General features: G+C 42.8%; 1 protein-coding gene across 1 annotated transcript; it reads right to left on the reverse strand.

The window, feature by feature from the left end:
- Nucleotides 1–613: 613 nt before the first annotated feature.
- LOC146870237 (keratin, type I cytoskeletal 12-like) lies at nucleotides 614–15,811 on the reverse strand. Its single transcript, XM_085631245.1, has 8 exons — nucleotides 15,379–15,811; nucleotides 14,282–14,364; nucleotides 10,486–10,642; nucleotides 8,103–8,261; nucleotides 7,551–7,676; nucleotides 5,205–5,422; nucleotides 4,916–4,965; nucleotides 614–1,305 (listed from the first exon to the last, which is right to left on the reverse strand). Exons 1-8 carry the CDS (start codon nucleotides 15,736–15,738, stop codon nucleotides 1,208–1,210), a joined length of 1,251 nt encoding a protein of 416 aa, XP_085487371.1. The 5' UTR covers nucleotides 15,739–15,811; the 3' UTR covers nucleotides 614–1,207.
- Nucleotides 15,812–18,780: the final 2,969 nt, after the last annotated feature.

Below are 18,780 nucleotides of genomic sequence, written 5' to 3' on the forward strand. Positions count from 1 at the left end.
TTTAAATAAAAGTAGTCAGACATGAGTACAAGGAAAAGGAGATGTCATGGCACCACAGACATTTATTTGAATTTCATATTATTTCCTTTAGACTGAACACCACTCACATTCGTATGCAGAGTTTTTCTCTTTCCATTTTGCAGACTATTTTGATTAAAAATGGCAAAGACATGCAGAATTATTCTTCTGCTGGTTAAACCTTAGCCATGTAAACTATTGTAAAAGTCTAGGTGTTCATGCAAACGTTGTTTATGAGTAATGTAAAATCTGTGCAGAATTGTTTTTGGTATGTCAGTAAGCATAAAACCTTGAAGAGAATTGAGTGTACTCATTCTGTACATGAGCCTGCGGTGCATGGACTGCACTCAAGAGGATGAGACCTGTGGTTGGATGAGGGACACTCTGCCACATGTCCTCCTAGGCTGAGCATATACTCTTTGACTGCTTCATCAATGGAAAATTCGGGAAACAATTTTCTAAACCTAAGTTCAGTCCACCTTAGATTCCATTCAAACGAACTGCAAGAGAATATAATGAAATTAAATCTTTTCAATAAATGAATAGCAAAGTTGGGCAAGTGTTTTCTACACATTTAGTAACAGAAAATATACACTTTGATTTAGCATTCAAAAAGATAGTTTATTGAATAATAATAGAACAGAAACAGAGATTTGTATTTTCTTGCAAGGATAGGTAAAAGGTCAGAGATGAAAACCCAAAGAAAGAGCCTTGGCACAGTGACCAGCCCTACTTCCCAGCCGATGCCCCTGCGGAGGTGGCAATTTGTGCTGTCTCCAAAGGTAAATTTGCAAGGGATATGGCATATAAAATGCTCTTCATTGACCTACGTTTTTGAAGGTTAGTAACCAAAAATTGGCTATTTATTGTCAAAGTAAGAACGCTCGTCCTTGGTCAATGCCAAGCCACGTGATGAACATCTTGGGCGCCCTCTTGGTTTTCTTAGGTATCCTCTCATTCAATGTGGGTGTCTCCTCGTTTGCTTGTATACGTGGGATGCTGGTGTTGTGTTGCTTTGTGTGTTGAATTGTCCAAAACATTCTATGGCTATGTTTGATGAAACCCCCCTAGGAAAAGCAGAAGAACGTGAGGGGTAGTATTATGGAAGGTGTTCCTCCTCATGTTTGGGCATCTTGTTGTAGGTTTCCTGGTAGATTAGCGGTTCCATAAGCATAGACCCAGCTTCTGTCTATTGTTTCTGTTCACTTTGTTTCTCCTCTTGTGAGACTACTCTGCCATCAACCACTTCCTGGACGATGGTCTTCACAACGCGGCTTCTAACTGGATCTGGGGTTGAAACAAGAAATGAAGAGGTGAACAATGAAATGCAGGTAGTATAGCTTTAGAGAAAAAATAGTGCATAAATGTTAGAGAGGGTGGTGGACATGTTAGATAAAGTATGGCATTCTGATCTCATTTCACAAATCAGGCATTAGATTTTGTCATCTCCATTGCATCAATTTTTGTACCTAAATTAAACATAGGTAGGGAAATAGCTTTCTAAATCGGGCCCGAACGGTTTCATTTAACAAAAAAAAAAATAGCTCAGAATTAAACTGGTCAAAAGTAATCATAAGGTATGTCTGTTCCTCATGTAAATGTCCCTTTGTGAATTTCCTAATTTTGGTGCATGTATCTTGTGAATGGTTTAACATTGAAAATGTGCCTCATACACACATTCTAATAATAAGACTACACTTTAATTTTCATGCATCGTCGGCATTTGTATTATTTGAGGCATTTATTCTAGACGTTCGCCCCTAACGTGAACAATTACATATGTCTCATTTGTGAGCACTTTTAGGCTGGTGCATGTCCCATATGTGAAGATAGTATTGAAAATTGTTATATAGTGCTTGTCCACTATTGCTGTTCTTGTGGTGGTGCATTTATCTTATACATAGTGACGTCAGTACATATGCTTTATGTCATTATTTGATGTATGTTTTTTTCCTTTTTGTAACCTTGCCAATGTTAGTGCCCTGCCTGAGGGAAACATTCTACTTAGTGCATATGTCCCATGTGAAAATTAAAATTTGTATACATCTGTCTTGGGTGAACAATCTAGTGGGTGCATATACCTCACGTGGCACTAGTGCATGTGCGGCCACATTGGAATGTTCGCTTTGCTGATGTAGCGCCTCTGCAGATCATGCTAAAATTGCTACACGCCACTCCTTCGAACATGCTAATATTGGTGCATGTTCCTCATGGTTGATAAGTTTAAATTGATGCATGTGCCTCTTGAGAAGGGACGACGCAGGGATCCCTAACAAGGCCCTGGACTGGACCACCTCCTTCCTCTCCGGCAGAACGCAGAGAGTCCGCCTCCCCCCGTTTCGATCCAAGGCCTCCGAGATCATCTGTGGCGTCCCTCAAGGATCCTCCCTCAGCCCGACACTGTTCAACGTCTACATGGCACCACTAGAACGCATCGCCCGACAGCACGACCTCCACATATTCTCCCACGCCGACGACACTCAGCTGATCCTCTCCCTCACAAAGGATCCCCTCACCGCCAAATCCAACCTCCACCAGGGAATGAAGGCCGTCGCCGACTGAATGGAGGACAGCCGCCTCAAACTGAACACAGACAAGACAGAAATCCTCATACTCGGATCCAACCCCTCCGCATGGGACGACTCCTGGTGGGCCACATCACTGGGGTCCCCCCCCCGGCCCCCACCGACCACGCACGCAACCTGGGAGTCATCCTCGACTCAAAACTCTCCATGACCAAACAAGTCAACGCAGTCTCCTCCACCTGTTTCAACACCCTCCGCATGCTCGGCAAGATCTACAGATGGATTCCGACCAACACGAGGAAAACAGTCACCCAGGCCCTAGTCAGCAGCAGACTCGACTACGGAAACGCCCTCTACGCCGGAGCCTCGTCCAAGCTCATCAGCAGACTACAGAGAATCCAGAATGCCTCCGCACACCTGATCCTCGACGTCCCGCGCCGCGACCACATCACCCCCCACCTGAGGAACCTGCACTGGCTCCCCGTCGACAAAAGAATCCCCTTCAGGCTTCTGATCCACACACAAAAAGCACTCCACAAAACCGGCCCAGCCTATCTCAACAGTCGACTCTCCTTCTACGTACCCAACAGGAATCTCCGCTCCGCTGACCACACCCTGGCCACGGTCCCACGCATCTGGAGAACAACTTCCGGAGGCAGGTCCTTCTCCCATCGCGCCGCCAAGACCTGAAACACCCTCCCCTTCTACCTGCGACAGACCGAAGACCTGCTGACCTTCAGGAGACAACTCAAGACCTGGCTCTTTGAGCAATAGCAGCAGCACCCCCGCCCCCTCCCACCCCCCCCCCCCCAGCACCTTGAAATCCTCACGGGTATGTAGTGCGCTTTACCAATTATGTGATTGATTGATTGATTGATTGATTGACTAGTGAGTGAAAGTGCCTCCTATGAAGGGTCTTGTGTAGAGCAAGTGCCTCATGGTCATTTTCTAGTTGGTGCATATATGTCATGTGACTATTGTCATTGGTGTTTGTGCATCATATAAATATGACCTTTGGTGCATGTGCCACATGGGAACATCCTAATTAATGCATATGATTCCTGTAAATGTTCTAGTTGGTGCATGCACCGTGTGTTAATGCGCTAAATATAGAGACAGTGGTGTAAGTAACTCACGAGAAGGCTCTCCTGATGGCGAATGAGCTTCATGTGAACTCGATAGTTGATGCATGTGCATTGCCGCCTTTATATTCTATTTGGTACATGTGCAAAATATTTGTAGACATGCAGGTAAAGATTCTAATAATGACCAATATTTCTCATGTAAGTATCCTGTTATTGCTGCATGTACCATATGTGAACATTCAATCATTGGTCCTTTTCTGTCATGTGACCATACTGACCTCTGGTTCTACCAAGCCTAGATCAAGATGACCGTCTCAACATATCTTGGTCATCTGGCCCTCTCCGGAGTCAGCTTTTCTCCACCCCATAGTTAGGCAACTCTCCATGGCAAAAAGGAGTGAGTGTGTGTGTGCTTGAGGGAAAAAGTACCCTAGTGTATGATAAAAGAAGGAGAGAGAGTGGGGCCTCTACTGCATCAGATGGTTTGAGTCCAAGACTCTGCCAACAGTTGGTGGTTGCAAGTTAATTTATTCATTTATGATGAAAAAGGGAATTCTAATTCTAAGAGGGAGTATTTTAATCAGGCAGTAATAAAATGCATGTTTCGCTCTTCAAGAGGAGGTTTTTCCAACACGTTTATGGGGCAGTAAATAATCCTCAAACCAAAATCCCAGGATCATCCAATCATTATATAATTTCTATTTTTTCCATCCTTTTTATTCAGTGACACATTTCAAGTGCTAAACAGGCATTTATAACTTTTTTATTTCATGCATAGAACTCATGCCAACATATCATCATAAAGCAGCAATGCAACATGTGACTCTAGCACTGTCGGTGAAAAGGAAAGTGGAACAAGACAGCCGCTTACAATGATAACTTTAGGTTTTAAAGTTGGTAATAGGTGCCAGAGGTTACCTTGCAAAAGGTAAAACAACTAGATGAGTGTAGCATGTTGTATTGTGGGAGGGTTAATGCCACAAAATGCGATGAATGGAGAAAATTCACCCTTAATTTCCTTCCTGGATTAGGCCTGCTTGAGCAATGCCACCTCTGTGCTTTCTAATGTATATATTGAGACGCTAGGCAGTGCAGGACCAGTCTTTGGTATCTGGTGGGATGGCAAGAACTACTGCTGCCACTGTGGAGCTAAATGTCCCATACAAATCCTTTGGCAGTGAGGCTTTATTATACCAGGCAGAACTGCAAACAGGTGGGATTATGGCAATAGAACCCACCACTGTCATATCTAGCCATTATCACAATGCAAAAAGAGGGGACACTTACCTTTAGATGAGTGAGAGCCATAACTCTTGGGCTGTTGTTCGATATAGCCACTGAAAGGAAACAACATACATACACATGAGACTTGGTTTATCATCATTCTACAAGCAATGTTTCATGTCTAGTGTCAATAGTGGTTTCAAGTAAGGTTTTTGCCAAGGGCTTTCCTGTGTCACTTTTTTGGGCGAATTAGGGTTCCTCTCTTCCCTGCAATGGCACCCCGGGTAAAGGTATTTGCCTGGAACCAAAATATTTCCAAAGTGTAGGTGTTCAGGATTTGCCATCTTCTTACCTGCCCTGACCGTCCAGCAGGCGCCGGTAGGTCTCAATCTCCCTCTCCAGCCGGCTCTTGATGTCCAGGAGTTGCTCGTACTCTGCCATATTGTTCTCCATCTCTCCCTTGATTTGCGCGAGCTCCTCCTCTACTTGACTGATCTTTACTTGAAGATGTGCCAGCTGGGCACAGTAGTTGCCTTCTGTTTCTGCCAAGCTGGCTTCAAGGGATTGTTTCTGCCGGTAAACAAGACAAGAAGGGCAGGTGACACATGGTAATGGAGTGCGTTCTAGGTGGCACTGGGTTGTATGTCTGAGCATGATGAAGAATGGGTCTGGCCTATAACCCTGCCCCAAGTTCAGAGTAATATACTGCAATCAGGTATGTTGAGGTGTGAAAATGTACCAAGCCTGCCTTGGATTGGGATTGAAAAACAGGCATATGCCAATTGAACACATGCAGTAGACGTTTGCGACCTGAGAGATTACTGCCTAAGCCCGAGAAGAGTCCAAGTTGCTATTAGGGCAGCATGGGAGCATGTTGAATAGATTCCAACTCTCATTTCCTATCATTTAGAACATATATATTGCTTTTTCATGCAGTAGACACTGAAATATTGGACATAAGGACTGCTTGCTTACTCTCCAATTCGTCTTTACCCTCACGCTATTATTGAGAGAGTTGTGTCCCATAATTTAGGAAAGGTTTGTTTAAGCACTGGAACTATGTTTTGATTTCTTGTATGATTCTTAGTATAGTTTATAGTTTATGCATATGTATAGTTTTGTTTGTGCCTGGAAGTTGGGCTTAGTCCTGACATTTATATAATTTACAAACATTTATTAGTTTCCCTTTTGGAGCTGTTAATGGCCCTTGACTCAGTTGCTAGAACACTTTGGAATCTCTTTTCAGACCTATGCTGATGTCATGTCATTGATTGTCAGACTAGATGGTAAATAAAGGAGCCAGCCCACTACTTCAACATGTACCTGAGCAAGGTGGCACATTGGATGCACACTAATTCCTTCTCTCTTAATGAGGGTAAAACTGGGGTTGTAGTGTTCTGGCCTGATGCTAAGTGGACCGCCAAATGGTGGCTGAAGGAGATTGGAGATTTCCCCGTGCCAGTGCCTCCAGCACGCAACTGGGGTGTGGGAATAGACAGACTTCAATTTTGAGGCCGGTGTGGAAAATGTATGTACCACCAGTTTCAGATTATTGTATGTTCTAGATAGGTTCTTGCCTTACACACCTAAGTCCGCTAGAAGAGATATGAGCAGCCACTTATCATCTCTCGCAAGTACTATTGAAATTCTCCTCTAGTGGATGGGCCTAAATATCTTATCCATTGCCTCCAACTCCTGCCGTACGTTGCTGCTAGGCAAGTTGTAGGCCTGAAAAGCAATGTGTCTAATACTGCATATTTAGACAAATGACATTGGCTGCCTGTTTACGAAAGAGGTTTATTGAAAGCGCTTTCGCTCTTTCATAAAACCATATATCAGGTAAATCCCAAGACATACGTGAATGCCATTTTTTCATTGTATATTCTTGGCAGAGCACTGAGATCTTCCAACTCAGGCCAGGACAACGTAGTCTGGTAGTTCTCACAGCTAGAATTTGGAATTCCCTACCTCCAATCATTGGCCTACAAACGAAGCTGATGCCGTCTAGGAAATTGGTGAAGACCAATATGTTTGACCTTAGGTTAGGAAATTTGTTGGTAATGCTACTCTGTCCCTCCCCTGATAAGATAGCTCATGCATCCTGCTTCTTTAATCTACCTTAAGCGCTGGTACACTTCTAAGGATGTAGCTGCTTGAGCTCTGTCAATGCAATCAGTCGATCAATTAATGGTAACACTCAGTAGTTGGCTACTATATGTCACATCCAGATTGGCAGATCAACGCCTGATTCCAAAGACAAATTGGCTTGTTTTTGAGATTGCAAAAAATGAGATTTAAAGCCAATTCAGTGATAGTGTTCTCACTAATACTGATAAGTGCAGCCCTGCCAAATATCCCGTTTCCAAGCGTCATGAGCTGCTCCAGTCCAGAATGTTTCTTTACATTCCAAGACTTGTAGGCACATTTTATCCCATTATAAAACCAGAACTACAAGTTCCAGAATACAAAGAAATAAACTGGACTGGACCAGCTACCCACTCAAGGACCTAGGAAACATGGCACTTATGTATCTGCCTTCATTTTGTTGAGAATGACCTATGTGCTATATAAATGGTGCTTTCATCGTTTTCCTGTTCTTAAAGCTCTTCCAGGAGAAATGGGGCACCTTATATGCTTGGAAAGATCTTGCGCCCTTGAAGTATCTTTAGAAAGAACTGGAATAATTGACACAACTTACCATTGCCAGAGCTGCCTGCAATTCAATTTCCAAGGCCTGGAGGGAACGTTTCAGGTCGTAAATCTGACTCTTGCTCGACTGCACCTGCTCAACCCCGGCAGAGATTTCTTGCTTGATGGCATTGCTCTAAGAGACAGCATGGGTGTGGGTGTAAGTCACATGTCTACACATCACAAACACTGATGGATGAACTGCTTGAATTACCCTCCGCCAGTGGTAGTTATCTATGGTGCATTCCATTTCATCCTCTTTCAATGGTCCCGGTCATTACAGACAGGGACCATATGCTAAACTGTATTTAGAACACACATCCTCCCACACCCAAGGCATCAGAATGGACCAGTCTGTGGGAACTCAGAATGGCTGGTAAGCCCTGAGTAGACTAGGTGATAATTCACATAGAGTCTGGGTTGGGACTTACTTGGCAACATCATTTATGGGCATTTCAGGGAACATTAGTTGGTTAGGCAATATCTAGGTTTCCCATAGTTCAGTCCGCCCTATCCCACACCCTGCAAGACATGCACTAAGGAGTTTATCTCCCCTCCTCACCGCTTCCAGGAAATTTGCTTCGGCATCCCGGTGATTCTTTTCTGCCATCTCCTCATACTGGCTTCGCATGTCACCGAGGAGCTTCAGCAGGTTGATGCCTGGCGCTGCATTCATCTCGACGCTGAGTTGCCCTTGGGTTCCCATGAGTGCCTTCATTTCCTGCAGGAGGAGTAGCAACATATCAAGGGCATAAATCACAGGCAGGAATGCATGAGTTTGAAAGACTACACGGAACAGTCACCTTCTGTGCTCTTTATATAGTTGCTTTCATAGAAGTCAATTCACCAAAATGCCAATCGTAACAGAAGTGACATCATGCATCATTTGATCCCCATTAGCATTTCAAGTGTTGCCAGTTTCCCACCGTGGGCCCCTCAAGAGCCTCGTCTTAGCCTGTGAGTTGAGATGAAAGAGGCAATGATTGTGCACTTCAAACACAAACATGGTTCTTTGAACTATATTTACTTTCTTGCTCCCATTATTTTTTATCCCTGAGACCACTGATTCCAAGAGTAGTGCCAGGGGTACCAATGGGTTATTCTGTAGTTACAGCTGCCATCCCTAGTCGCCACTAATTCGCATCCATGTTTGCTTTCAATAAAACAAATCATAACCATAACCCCGTCATTGGTATCTCTGGATTACCACACATCAAACACTCCTATAGAGCACAATGTCCTTACTGGTTGGTAGCAGCATCTACTTTTCCAGAGGGGATATGAGTACATATTGTTTCTAAATTATAGCATTCTCTTTTTCCTTTTTAAGTGACATACTAGGCATAACCCTAAGGACATATTTTTGGCATTTTGACAGGAGCCTGTGAATTATTTTGTCTGACTTAATGATTGAAATGCCAGAATAAAAAGAACAGGAATGGTAGGGGAGAGAGGCTTGACATAAGGACAATGGTTTGAATTCATCTAAGGTTTAAGAATGTTCTTCGCGGGGATGGCTATTGTCTACAAAAAGGAAGTGCAAATGTCCAGTGAGAAGGTTGTGAGGTGTGCTGGTAAGGAAACACAGTCTAGTTGTGGGAAACGGCTAAGATTCATTGCCTGCTTCTGACATCTGGTGTCACTGGCAAATCAGACGTTCAAAATGCTTTACAGCACCAACTCTGCCTTTCACTCTTTTGAGGTTAGTAAATTAAGTACCATCAAATGTGGAAATGGTATCTACTGGAGCATATGGAGGTGTGATGTGCGAGAAGATAATGTAGTGCAGGGGAAAAACAGATGCTTGATTAGAAACAGGTATGTTCGTGAAGGAAAAGACCTGACTCCGGTGTGACAGGATGCGGGCCTGACTCCGGTGTGACCGGATGTGGGCCTGACTCCGGTGTGACCGGATGTGGACCTGACTCCGGTGTGACCGTATGTGGACCTGACTCCGGTGTGACCGGATGTGGACCTGACTCCGGTGTGACAGGACGCGGGCACTAGTAAGCAGAAGATGTGGCGAGGGGTTGACTATGGTCTAGCAAGATGGTACATCTGCCAAACAAAGATTTCATCAGTAGGACCATGGGTTCTGAAAATTACTGAATTATTCAAGTGAATGCTAGTCCTCCCTTTCATGATATCCCCTCCACCCCATCATCACATTTACAAATGCCTGTAACTTGGCCAATGATACAACAGCCTAAGAAACAACAGTGCCACCAACCCTACATTTCTTGAGAGTATAACAATATATGTTCTTCTTGGAGCAAGTAATGTAATGCTGTTCACTTCTCAGATGTCTCAGGTTTGCAATGCAAACCTGATATGATAAGCTGTGTGCCAGTGCATTGGCGTTAGGTGAATAGTTGCTTTCTGCCACACCTTTCCCTTGTATATTTTGACTCTGCCTTGAGAAATGGTAATAATTCATACTGTTTCAAGGCAAAATGTAAGAAATAGTTGAAATGTGTCAAATATTCTCTACATCCCTATTGCAACTTACCTTGTGATAACGAACAAGAATTCTCTGAATCACTTAGTAAACTGCTAGATCTGGGATGGAGGATTTGTTCAAAAGCACCAATTTCAGCAGGGAAGTGTAACTAACATGGCATCCCACAGTTCCTGCACAGCTCAGATTTTTGTCTTAATTGCAAACTCACACTCTCCTGCATTTCCCCACCTAAGACATTTAAAATATCCCTTGACCGCATTTCTTGTCAGGGGTTAGCAAAATTAAGTTTCTCATATGATATTGTCTGCCATGTCTTTGAAAAAAGCTCCAAACCAAATCACGAAGATCTTTGTCAAAGATTTTTCCAATAGAGACATCCACAATTAAGGAAAAACTCTGATGAATCAGAAAACAAATTTTAGACTCCGTCTATGTCAATACCAGCACTTTCATGTCTCTTTAGAAGTACAACAACTGCTTTTACCTCTTCATGGTTCTTCTTGAGGGCAGCCAGCTCCTCTCTTAGACTCTCAACTTCTCCCTCAAGGTCAGAATTGGATACGGTCAACTCATCCAGGACCCTACGAAGCACGTTGGTGTCAGCCTCTACACTGTGGCGCAGGGACAGCTCATTCTCGTACCTGGAGAAAAAACATAAGTAGGTATGTGAATAATGGACAAAAAAAAAACACATCTGAAAGAGCAAGTTCTTACAACTGAGGCTTCAAGCAGATAAATTAGAGATTGCAACAGCACATTGCCATAAGCCCTGTGGCATTTCAAATTTACAACTAAATCCATATGCTTTTTTTAAAATAAAAGATGTAGAAGTACGATACTGTTGGTGACACCTATAACAAGCGACTGATAAATAAAATGCCTCTATTGGAGAGTTATAGAATTTCTCTTTAAATACACTTCTGGCGGTTTTGGTCTTTAAATACTAGATCATTTTCATACAAAATTCCCAACATGCAAGTTAGAGATGACTGTGGGAAATTCAAGTCTACCAAATCCTTCAGGATAAATAATAGTTTCATTATTTTTGCAGTGAGGTAAAGAAACACAGTTCAGATTGATATTATGGTAAATGTACCTGCTGCTAACATCTGTGTGTAAACTGAAAGAGGAGCACATATGACTTGTATCATTCTCAACCAGTACCACTGAACGGCTGATTAGGTAAAACCAGGTGATTTCCCCTAGATAGAGTGTGTAGTAGACACTATGTAAACTCTTAATATTTTTTTCTTATGGTTGAGCCATGTGACAATATGTTGCTTGAAATCTAAATATGCAAGGACAAGTGCATTTTTAGGAATGTTCTGTAAATTGCCACATTTGTTCAGAATGGTTTATATCACTAAGGGCCCTATGTATGAAACTTTGGTTTTGCAATTCTCAAATAGCGATTTTTAGAGAATCGCTATTTGAGAATCGCAAAATGCTATATATGTAGGATTTGCAAGATATTTGCAAATCCTACATATATAGCATTTTGCGATTCTCAATATTCCTTAATTGTGAATTGCAAATTGCAATTCACAATTCGCAATCAAGGAATACCTCACCATTCATTTATATGGGCCTAGTGGCCCATAGGAAGGAATGGGAAGACATTCTCAATTTGCGATTCTCAATGTGAGAGAATCGCAAATTGAGAATGCAATTTCAATGGTGCCAGGGTGTCAAAAGGACACCCTGTTGCACCCCTGAAATGTACATGTGCGCACCTGTGGCACACATACATGCCCTCAGGGCATGTATGGGTGCCACATGGCACTTTGAAACATGCACATGGCACTTTGAAACATGCAAAAAAGTGAATTTTTCAAAGAATTCGCAAATTACAACCAACTTGAAGTTAGTGGTAATTTGCGATTCCTTAAGGCCAAATTGCACTTTTTCTGGGCCTCTTACATTGCATTTAAGGAATCACAATTTGCAATTCCTTAAATGCAATCGCAAAATAAGGAATCGCAAATTTTGCGATTCCTTATTTTGCGAGGCTGTTTTCCTTTTCTTACATCCCACTAAGCTAAATTGAGATCGCAAACGCCGAAATTCGCAGCGATCTCAATTTTGAATGATACATATGGCCGTATATGCTGGTCTTCTGGTATTAGAACAAATCTCCTTAATGTAGCATAATCAAGTTAGTTGTGTAATGAGATTGTGTTAATCTTAAACACAAGGGAAGCTGTTCTACATTCAGAAGACATTTCTAGAGCATATAATTATACAGCATAGCTATCCAGAGAAGACAGTGCAAAGCATTCCATTCCGTCTACCCTCATCTAAGTCCTCAGTATGCATTTCCAATAGATCTCAGTTGATGAGATTAATTCAAGAAAGTCACCCATCTCTGTGCTTTTGTCAATGAGCTAACCCTAAACTTGTGCTTGTCTCTTGTCTAAGGTTTATTTCACAAGTGGAATGACTGGAAAATTTAATTTATAGATAATGCCTATCAAAGTAAATACAGATAGTCAAAGTAGACATCATTGCCCTATTTGTTCTTTTGAAATGTATTTGAATTGGTCATATTTCTTACATACATGCTTCACAAAGCATGGTACGGATTGGATGGTGATATAGTGAGAAGGTGAGTGAGGTGATTAGCGGTGATTGAGATAAAAAAGCATGCATGGAGTAAATGACCCTTGTGTGAGAAAAGGGTGAGATAAAAGAGTGGATGGAGTGAGGTAATCAGTCATTTGGATGTTTGAGAGTTTCCAAGTCCAGTGATCGGGCTCTCATCTCAAGAGCAAACATCTCTGTGACTCACAAGGTACGTTAAGGATACAAAAAATGTTTTAATTTTGCCAATAGCAGATTTCATCAGTAAGTACATCTAGTGATTGTGTGTAAGGTGTTGTAAGTGGGAGCATAGCCATGGATTATTTGAAATACTATTGGCCTGGTTTAGAGTAGGGCAGATCGGATACTCCATCGCAAACATGACGGAGGGCCTTGTCCTCCAAACACAGTTCTGCCTGCTCTACTTTGTCAGTCTTACTATCAGGTTGCCGATATCAGTGTCTCTGCTGGCTCCACTTTCAGAACACTTACTCCAACTGCCAGACGGAGTAGGGGTTGTCAGGGTAAGGGCATGATACCACACTTCTTATTTAGTGTGGACATTCTAATATCCTTTTTTGGTTTCGCCTGCACAGCGTTTGCACTGTGCTTGAGAAATCTATTGTTTTTAATATAAACTTAAAAGGAACTTACATCCTGCCTCCTCTCTTTCCTGCTTTCTCATTGGTTCCTGTGCATGACACTTACCTTTCCTCCATTTCTATTGGCTGTAGCATATTTTCCTGCATTTACCAATGCTTTTTCCTCCTCTGCTTATCATATCACTTTCCTGCTGCCAAAATACTGTTAACTTCCGCTTTGGTGGAACTATATTTCCATTTAGTTTTGCCGTATGCTCTTCCAGCATATTTATATAACAATTTATCACCCGAGAAATTAAGTGATTTGCATAGAATCACAGGATGTTGAGTGGCCCCGTCGAGACTCGACCCGGGATCCCCAGCTCTCGAGTCAGCAGCTCTGCTCACTGCACCACATCCTCTCCACTCCCATGTTATCTGTCAGGAAGCTCTTTCCTTCTCCCAGACGATAATTGATGAAAACAGCACTTTATTAATCACATAGGCGAAACTGATGCATTAGCAATGCTTGTTTCTAGCTGTCATGAACAGGGAAAAAGTAATGACCCCTGGGACTTCTTCTCCCAGGGTGTTTGGCCTATTAGCATTTTGTTTTTCTAGAAACAAAATCCTGCTGCTTTAGGAGTCTTTCTGAATTACAAAGGTTTTCTGCATGGCTGCTTAAAAGATGTGGTGGCAGTGGCTACTCTGGAGGCACAGGATCACTGCTGGCCCGACTGTGATCTTGTAGTATGGTGGGTGGTAGTCCGGTCAGGGTAGGGGGGAGATGTCCACCCTGATGGATGTAGGGCCATCTATGGAGGTCTAATTCAAGCCCTCAGGTTTCAAGGGATCGGTAATTCATGGTTACCAGACAAGGGGAGGTCTGGATGTGTCTGGCAAGGGTAGAAAGCGCCCATGTGGCAACGGTCATAATCCTATCAAGGGGGATAACACACATTGTGACACAACAATCGAAAGGCTGTTACAGTAAAGACATCTACTGAAGATAAGGCTATGATAATGGACTGGCGTTGCGGAAAGGGAGGTGAGGACAGGCAAGAATACGTTGGAATTCGGACAGCTCTGTCTGTGGAATTCCGGAATTGATAGACTTACTTAAGTTTGAAGTCTTCAGCAGCCAGTCTAGCATTGTCGATTTGCAGGACGATCCTGGCATTATCAGTAGATGCAGCAATGATCTGGAAGACAATAGATGGTCACAGTGGAAGGTCATGGTACATCAGATGAAGGGTAATTTCAAAAAGGACAATGAATTTGACCTTCAGAAAAAAATATGCAATAATCTCCCTGAAAAATAATGAAAGCGTTTATGACAAGAAGTATCTTTGCAGATATTTAGAGCAAGCACATAGTACCCAGCTCCCTCGCTCCTTTTTTTGTTTAATAATATAAGCACCACCAGTATCAGTAGCAACAATGCGGACTCGTAAATCTAGGAATTCGTGTTTCGTCTTCCCTTTACAAAATCAATGTCAGTGAAACTGACTCTATTGAAGAAAACCAAGACTACATCTGAAAGAGTGGATTCCATGAACGTGTTAAATGACAGCCCGGGACTTTAAACATAGTGATGCATGGAGTCACCTGGAAGCAAATGAACGGCTCAGTGATCTTACAGCCAGGCAGTCGCACAAATTTGCTTGCCATTTACCTCAGATAATCATGCAATGAGCTACACAGCACTGCCCACTACCCTCAATCCAATGGAACTGCATCTGCATTTAAAAAAAATTACAATAACTGTAAATGTACAAATTAATATGATAATGTTAGACTTTTGGCTCAGTCTTATACAAACAGCAGGTAAGATCTTAATAATCCAGTCTTTACAAGCGTTTAGTCGCAGTTTCATTCCAGGAACGTGTGGGTCCATACATATGGTGTGTGGTTCAAATGAATTGCAGTGACGCAGTAAAGAGTGAGAGTGACATTTTATACACATCTGGAGAAGAAAGTGTCTGTACTCTATAAAAAGCCCTATCTGGAAACCATGAGAGACGACCCCCCCCGTATTTTTAAAAAGTAAATAACCTATAAAGTATATATTAATTTCTGCATTAACAACTGCAATGCAGCAATAACAAGCAATGATTTAATCGGGCATATCCTTATTCCAAGTTTTTAATGGTTTTAATGACTGCATTGGTGGAAAGCAGGTGGGCATAATGACTGGCCTAGAATCACTTTCCTACCTTTTTTTGAAGATCTGCAATTATTGGATAATATCTGCTGTAGTCTTGAGGTACTAATCCTGCACGGTGCTTTTCATACCATTCCTTGATTTTGTTCTCAAGCTCCACGTTGGCACTTTCCAATTGTTTGACTTTCTCCAGGTAGGTAGCAAGGCGGTCATTAAGGTTTTGCATGGTTTGCTTTTCCCCAGCAGAGAGGAGGCCCTCATTGCTGAGATAGCCCCCGCCAGGTCCACCACCATAGCCCTCTTGGAAACCTCCGCCTGCTCCAACACTGCCTTGGAAGCCACCAAAGCTGGCCCCACCACCACCACCTATTGAAACCCGACTAGAACTAGCACTATGATGGAGGTAAGACATGATGCTCCCGAAGAACTGCTGCCCTTCAAATTGTCACAGAGTAGGAGAGTAGAAGGAGCTGGTGCAATGGCTGGATTTTTGAGCCTTTATATACAAACCCCAGTGGGTGTTTCATTTCTGTGAGTAAACTGCTAAATCAACAGTTTTGTTTCCAGATCAGACTCTCCCTCTCATCACTATAGGTGCAATTAATTAATATTCAAGTCTTGTTTGGCATATCCATTTCTCATCAAATTGCAAAAAGCCTCAGGGTACATGCTATCATACCCTATGAGACAAAGCGGGTGGGGCAACGGTAAGCATTTATTTTAATTAGGTAAACTTATAAACATTTTTTTAATGATTGCGCAACCCCCATTTCTTATGGCTTCACCTGTACACCTGGAGCAATAACATAAACTTGGCAACAGCCACTTTCAAGTGTACACGGTGTGACACATGCTTTAAAAAAAGATTAACACAGAGTATTCACCTAGAACAAGTGCCCTGAATTGAGGCATCCCAGGGTACTTAAAGATTCTTGCAGTTTTTGTGCAGTAGTTGATGACAAGTTGGTGCTCTGAAGTAACAGTCAGTTGATAACTTTATTGCGGTCAAAAGACCATAAAAGTGCAAATACAAAAACAGCACATATAAATAATACATTAAATAGACATAGAACATTAGAAGAAGGTTAAACTAAGAGTTATCAACCACGAAAGAATTTAAGATCAAAATAATTTCATAACACAAATATCAGGTTAAGAATGATTGTCTCCTACGCCACATACCTATAAGATAACGAGATACTGCAAATACAATAGGGGGGTGGGTATCATAGGTTAATGTTCTGCAGGCTTGGGAAAAATGGAGAAATTTAAGGTTCTTGCAGATTGGAGTCAGCCAGCATTTTCTGATCACTGAATAAGAGGACAAAAGAACAAGACATGAGATATGTTCTCAGTTTTATAGTCGCAGGCAGGGCAAATTTCATTATTAGTCCTTGCCCATTTATTGGTAAATGACCTAATAGGCAAAGTGCCATGCCTTAACTGGAGATACAACTTCCTGGCCAACGGGGGTTCAATTGCATCCATAAAATCCTCCATCCTAAAATCCAGTTTCACCAAGAGGAACTCAGTGGTCAACCTACCCAGGGTTGCAGAGCTCAAAAGGGTTTGAAAATTCTGCCTACGTATCAACTCATGGAGTTCTCGCTTGGGTACCCTAGGACAAAAGGTGTCTGGCATTTCCCACAAGTCCGGGGTGCCCAGCCTGATGCTTTCGGCCCTAATGTACACCAGCCAAGGGATCTTCTTATGTTTGAGAGAGAGCCATATCTCGGCTAGTTCATTTCTAAAAGGGGCCAGCTCTGGGACTGACCAGAGCCTCTTCCAGTACATAACTGGTCTTGCACTGACAGTTTCCTCAATAGAGTCTATACCAAGGTCCATTCTAAGTGGTATCAAAGGTGTACTAGCTGGCAAACCCACCAAGTTCCTCAGAAAAGCTTGTTCCACCCTAGAAAGGGACAATAATTGTTTGTGCCCCCAAAGCTCAGCCCCATAGATCACTGCAGGTCTGGCTTGGCGACAATAGATTTCCAGCGCCGAGGACACTGGTTTAAAAGTTGACCCCTTTAATACCTTACTGATCCCCCCCACTAGCTGTGAGAGCTTTAATGCCGATTTGATAATCTGGGAATTCCACAATTTTTTTTCCGTGAGGGTAACACCCAAATAGACAAATGTCTCAACCCTCTCTAGGGGAGTGCCATTTAGCACCGGATTAGGGCGTGTCTGCTTCGGGGGGTTAAATATCATAAATTTGGTTTTTCCCAAATTAATTTCCAGTCCCCGCTGCTCACAGAACTCCACAAAGCCATTAAGTACTTTCTGGATACCCGATGATGTTTTAGACAGCAACAATGTGTCGTCAGCAAACATCAGAGCGGGTACCTTTCCTGTGGCCAATTTGGGGGCGTCGATGTCTGCCACGCCATTCAAATGGTCAACAAGACCATTAATGTACAGACTGAATAGCGTGGGGGCCAATACGCACCCTTGGCGGACCCCTTTTTTAACAGGGAATTGATCTGTAAGATCGCCTTGCCTGCCACACCTAACCTGAGCGTAGTTGTTGGTGTGTAACCTAGACAGGATAGACAACAAGTAAGAAGGGAGACCTAGAGCTGCCAGCACTTTCCATAGTTTCGCTCGAGGAACTAAGTCGAAGGCAGCCCGTAGATCCACAAATACAAGGTAGAGGCTCCCACCCTCCACCTTAGCTGCCTTCCAATAAAGTACCTGCAGGCGAAATATTTGGTCTATGGTGGAAATACCGGTTCTAAAGCCTGCCTGGAATGTAGATAAGATGTTGTTCTCCTCTACCCACCCAAGGATCCTATCAAGAATAATCCTCCCCATTAGCTTTTGTGAGGTGTCGATCAAGCTAATAGGTCTATAATTTGAAGGGGTGAGGGGGCAACCCTTTCTGAAAACTGGGACGATCTCAGCGCCTAACCGAGTAGGTGGCACATCTGCGCCCTGCAAGACCCCATTAAAAAACACAACAAGATAAGGAGCCCAGATTTTAGGCTGGGTTCGATAAAGATCCCCTGGCAGTTTATCCAGCCCAGGGGCTTTATTAGGTAAGAGCTTAGCTATGGCTGCCTCCACCTCCTTAAGGGTAAAGGATTCAGCCAAGCCGCCATGCCTAGAAAATCCAGACTTCCCCACTAAATCATCAGACTCAAGGTTATTTGGGATTGGTTCCAAGTTTACACACCTTGTGGTATCATTCTCAAGAATTCCATATAAACCACTAAAGTGATTTTTCCACAATTCCGGGGCAATATTCGGGCCAGGCTCAGAATTGGAACCATGCGGCCCAGCAGCAACAATTGACCAAAATAATTTGAAATCCCTAGCTGAGAGTGCTGTACCCAGTTCCCCCCACATAAAGGCCTCCCGTTCCCTCTTAGCATTCCCAATTATATTCTTGTACAAGCTACGTTGAACCCTAATGAAGCCCGCATCTTTGGTTTTTAGAGCTAACAGCAAC

The sequence above is a fragment of the Triturus cristatus genome, chromosome 1_1, assembly GCF_964204655.1.
Source record: "Triturus cristatus chromosome 1_1, aTriCri1.1, whole genome shotgun sequence".
Classification (NCBI taxonomy): Eukaryota; Metazoa; Chordata; class Amphibia; order Caudata; family Salamandridae; genus Triturus; species Triturus cristatus.

Coding starts and splice junctions, on each gene's coding strand:
- LOC146870237 (XM_085631245.1), bottom strand. CDS start 15,738: ATGTCTTACCTCCATCATAGTGCTAGTTCTAGTCGGGTTTCAATAGGT. Junction 7,677..8,102: donor AAGCAAATTTCCTGGAAGCG/GTGAGGAGGGGA, acceptor GCTGTCTCTTAG/AGCAATGCCATCAAGCAAGA. Junction 4,966..5,204: donor CTGCTGGACGGTCAGGGCAG/GTAAGAAGATGG, acceptor GTTTCCTTTCAG/TGGCTATATCGAACAACAGC.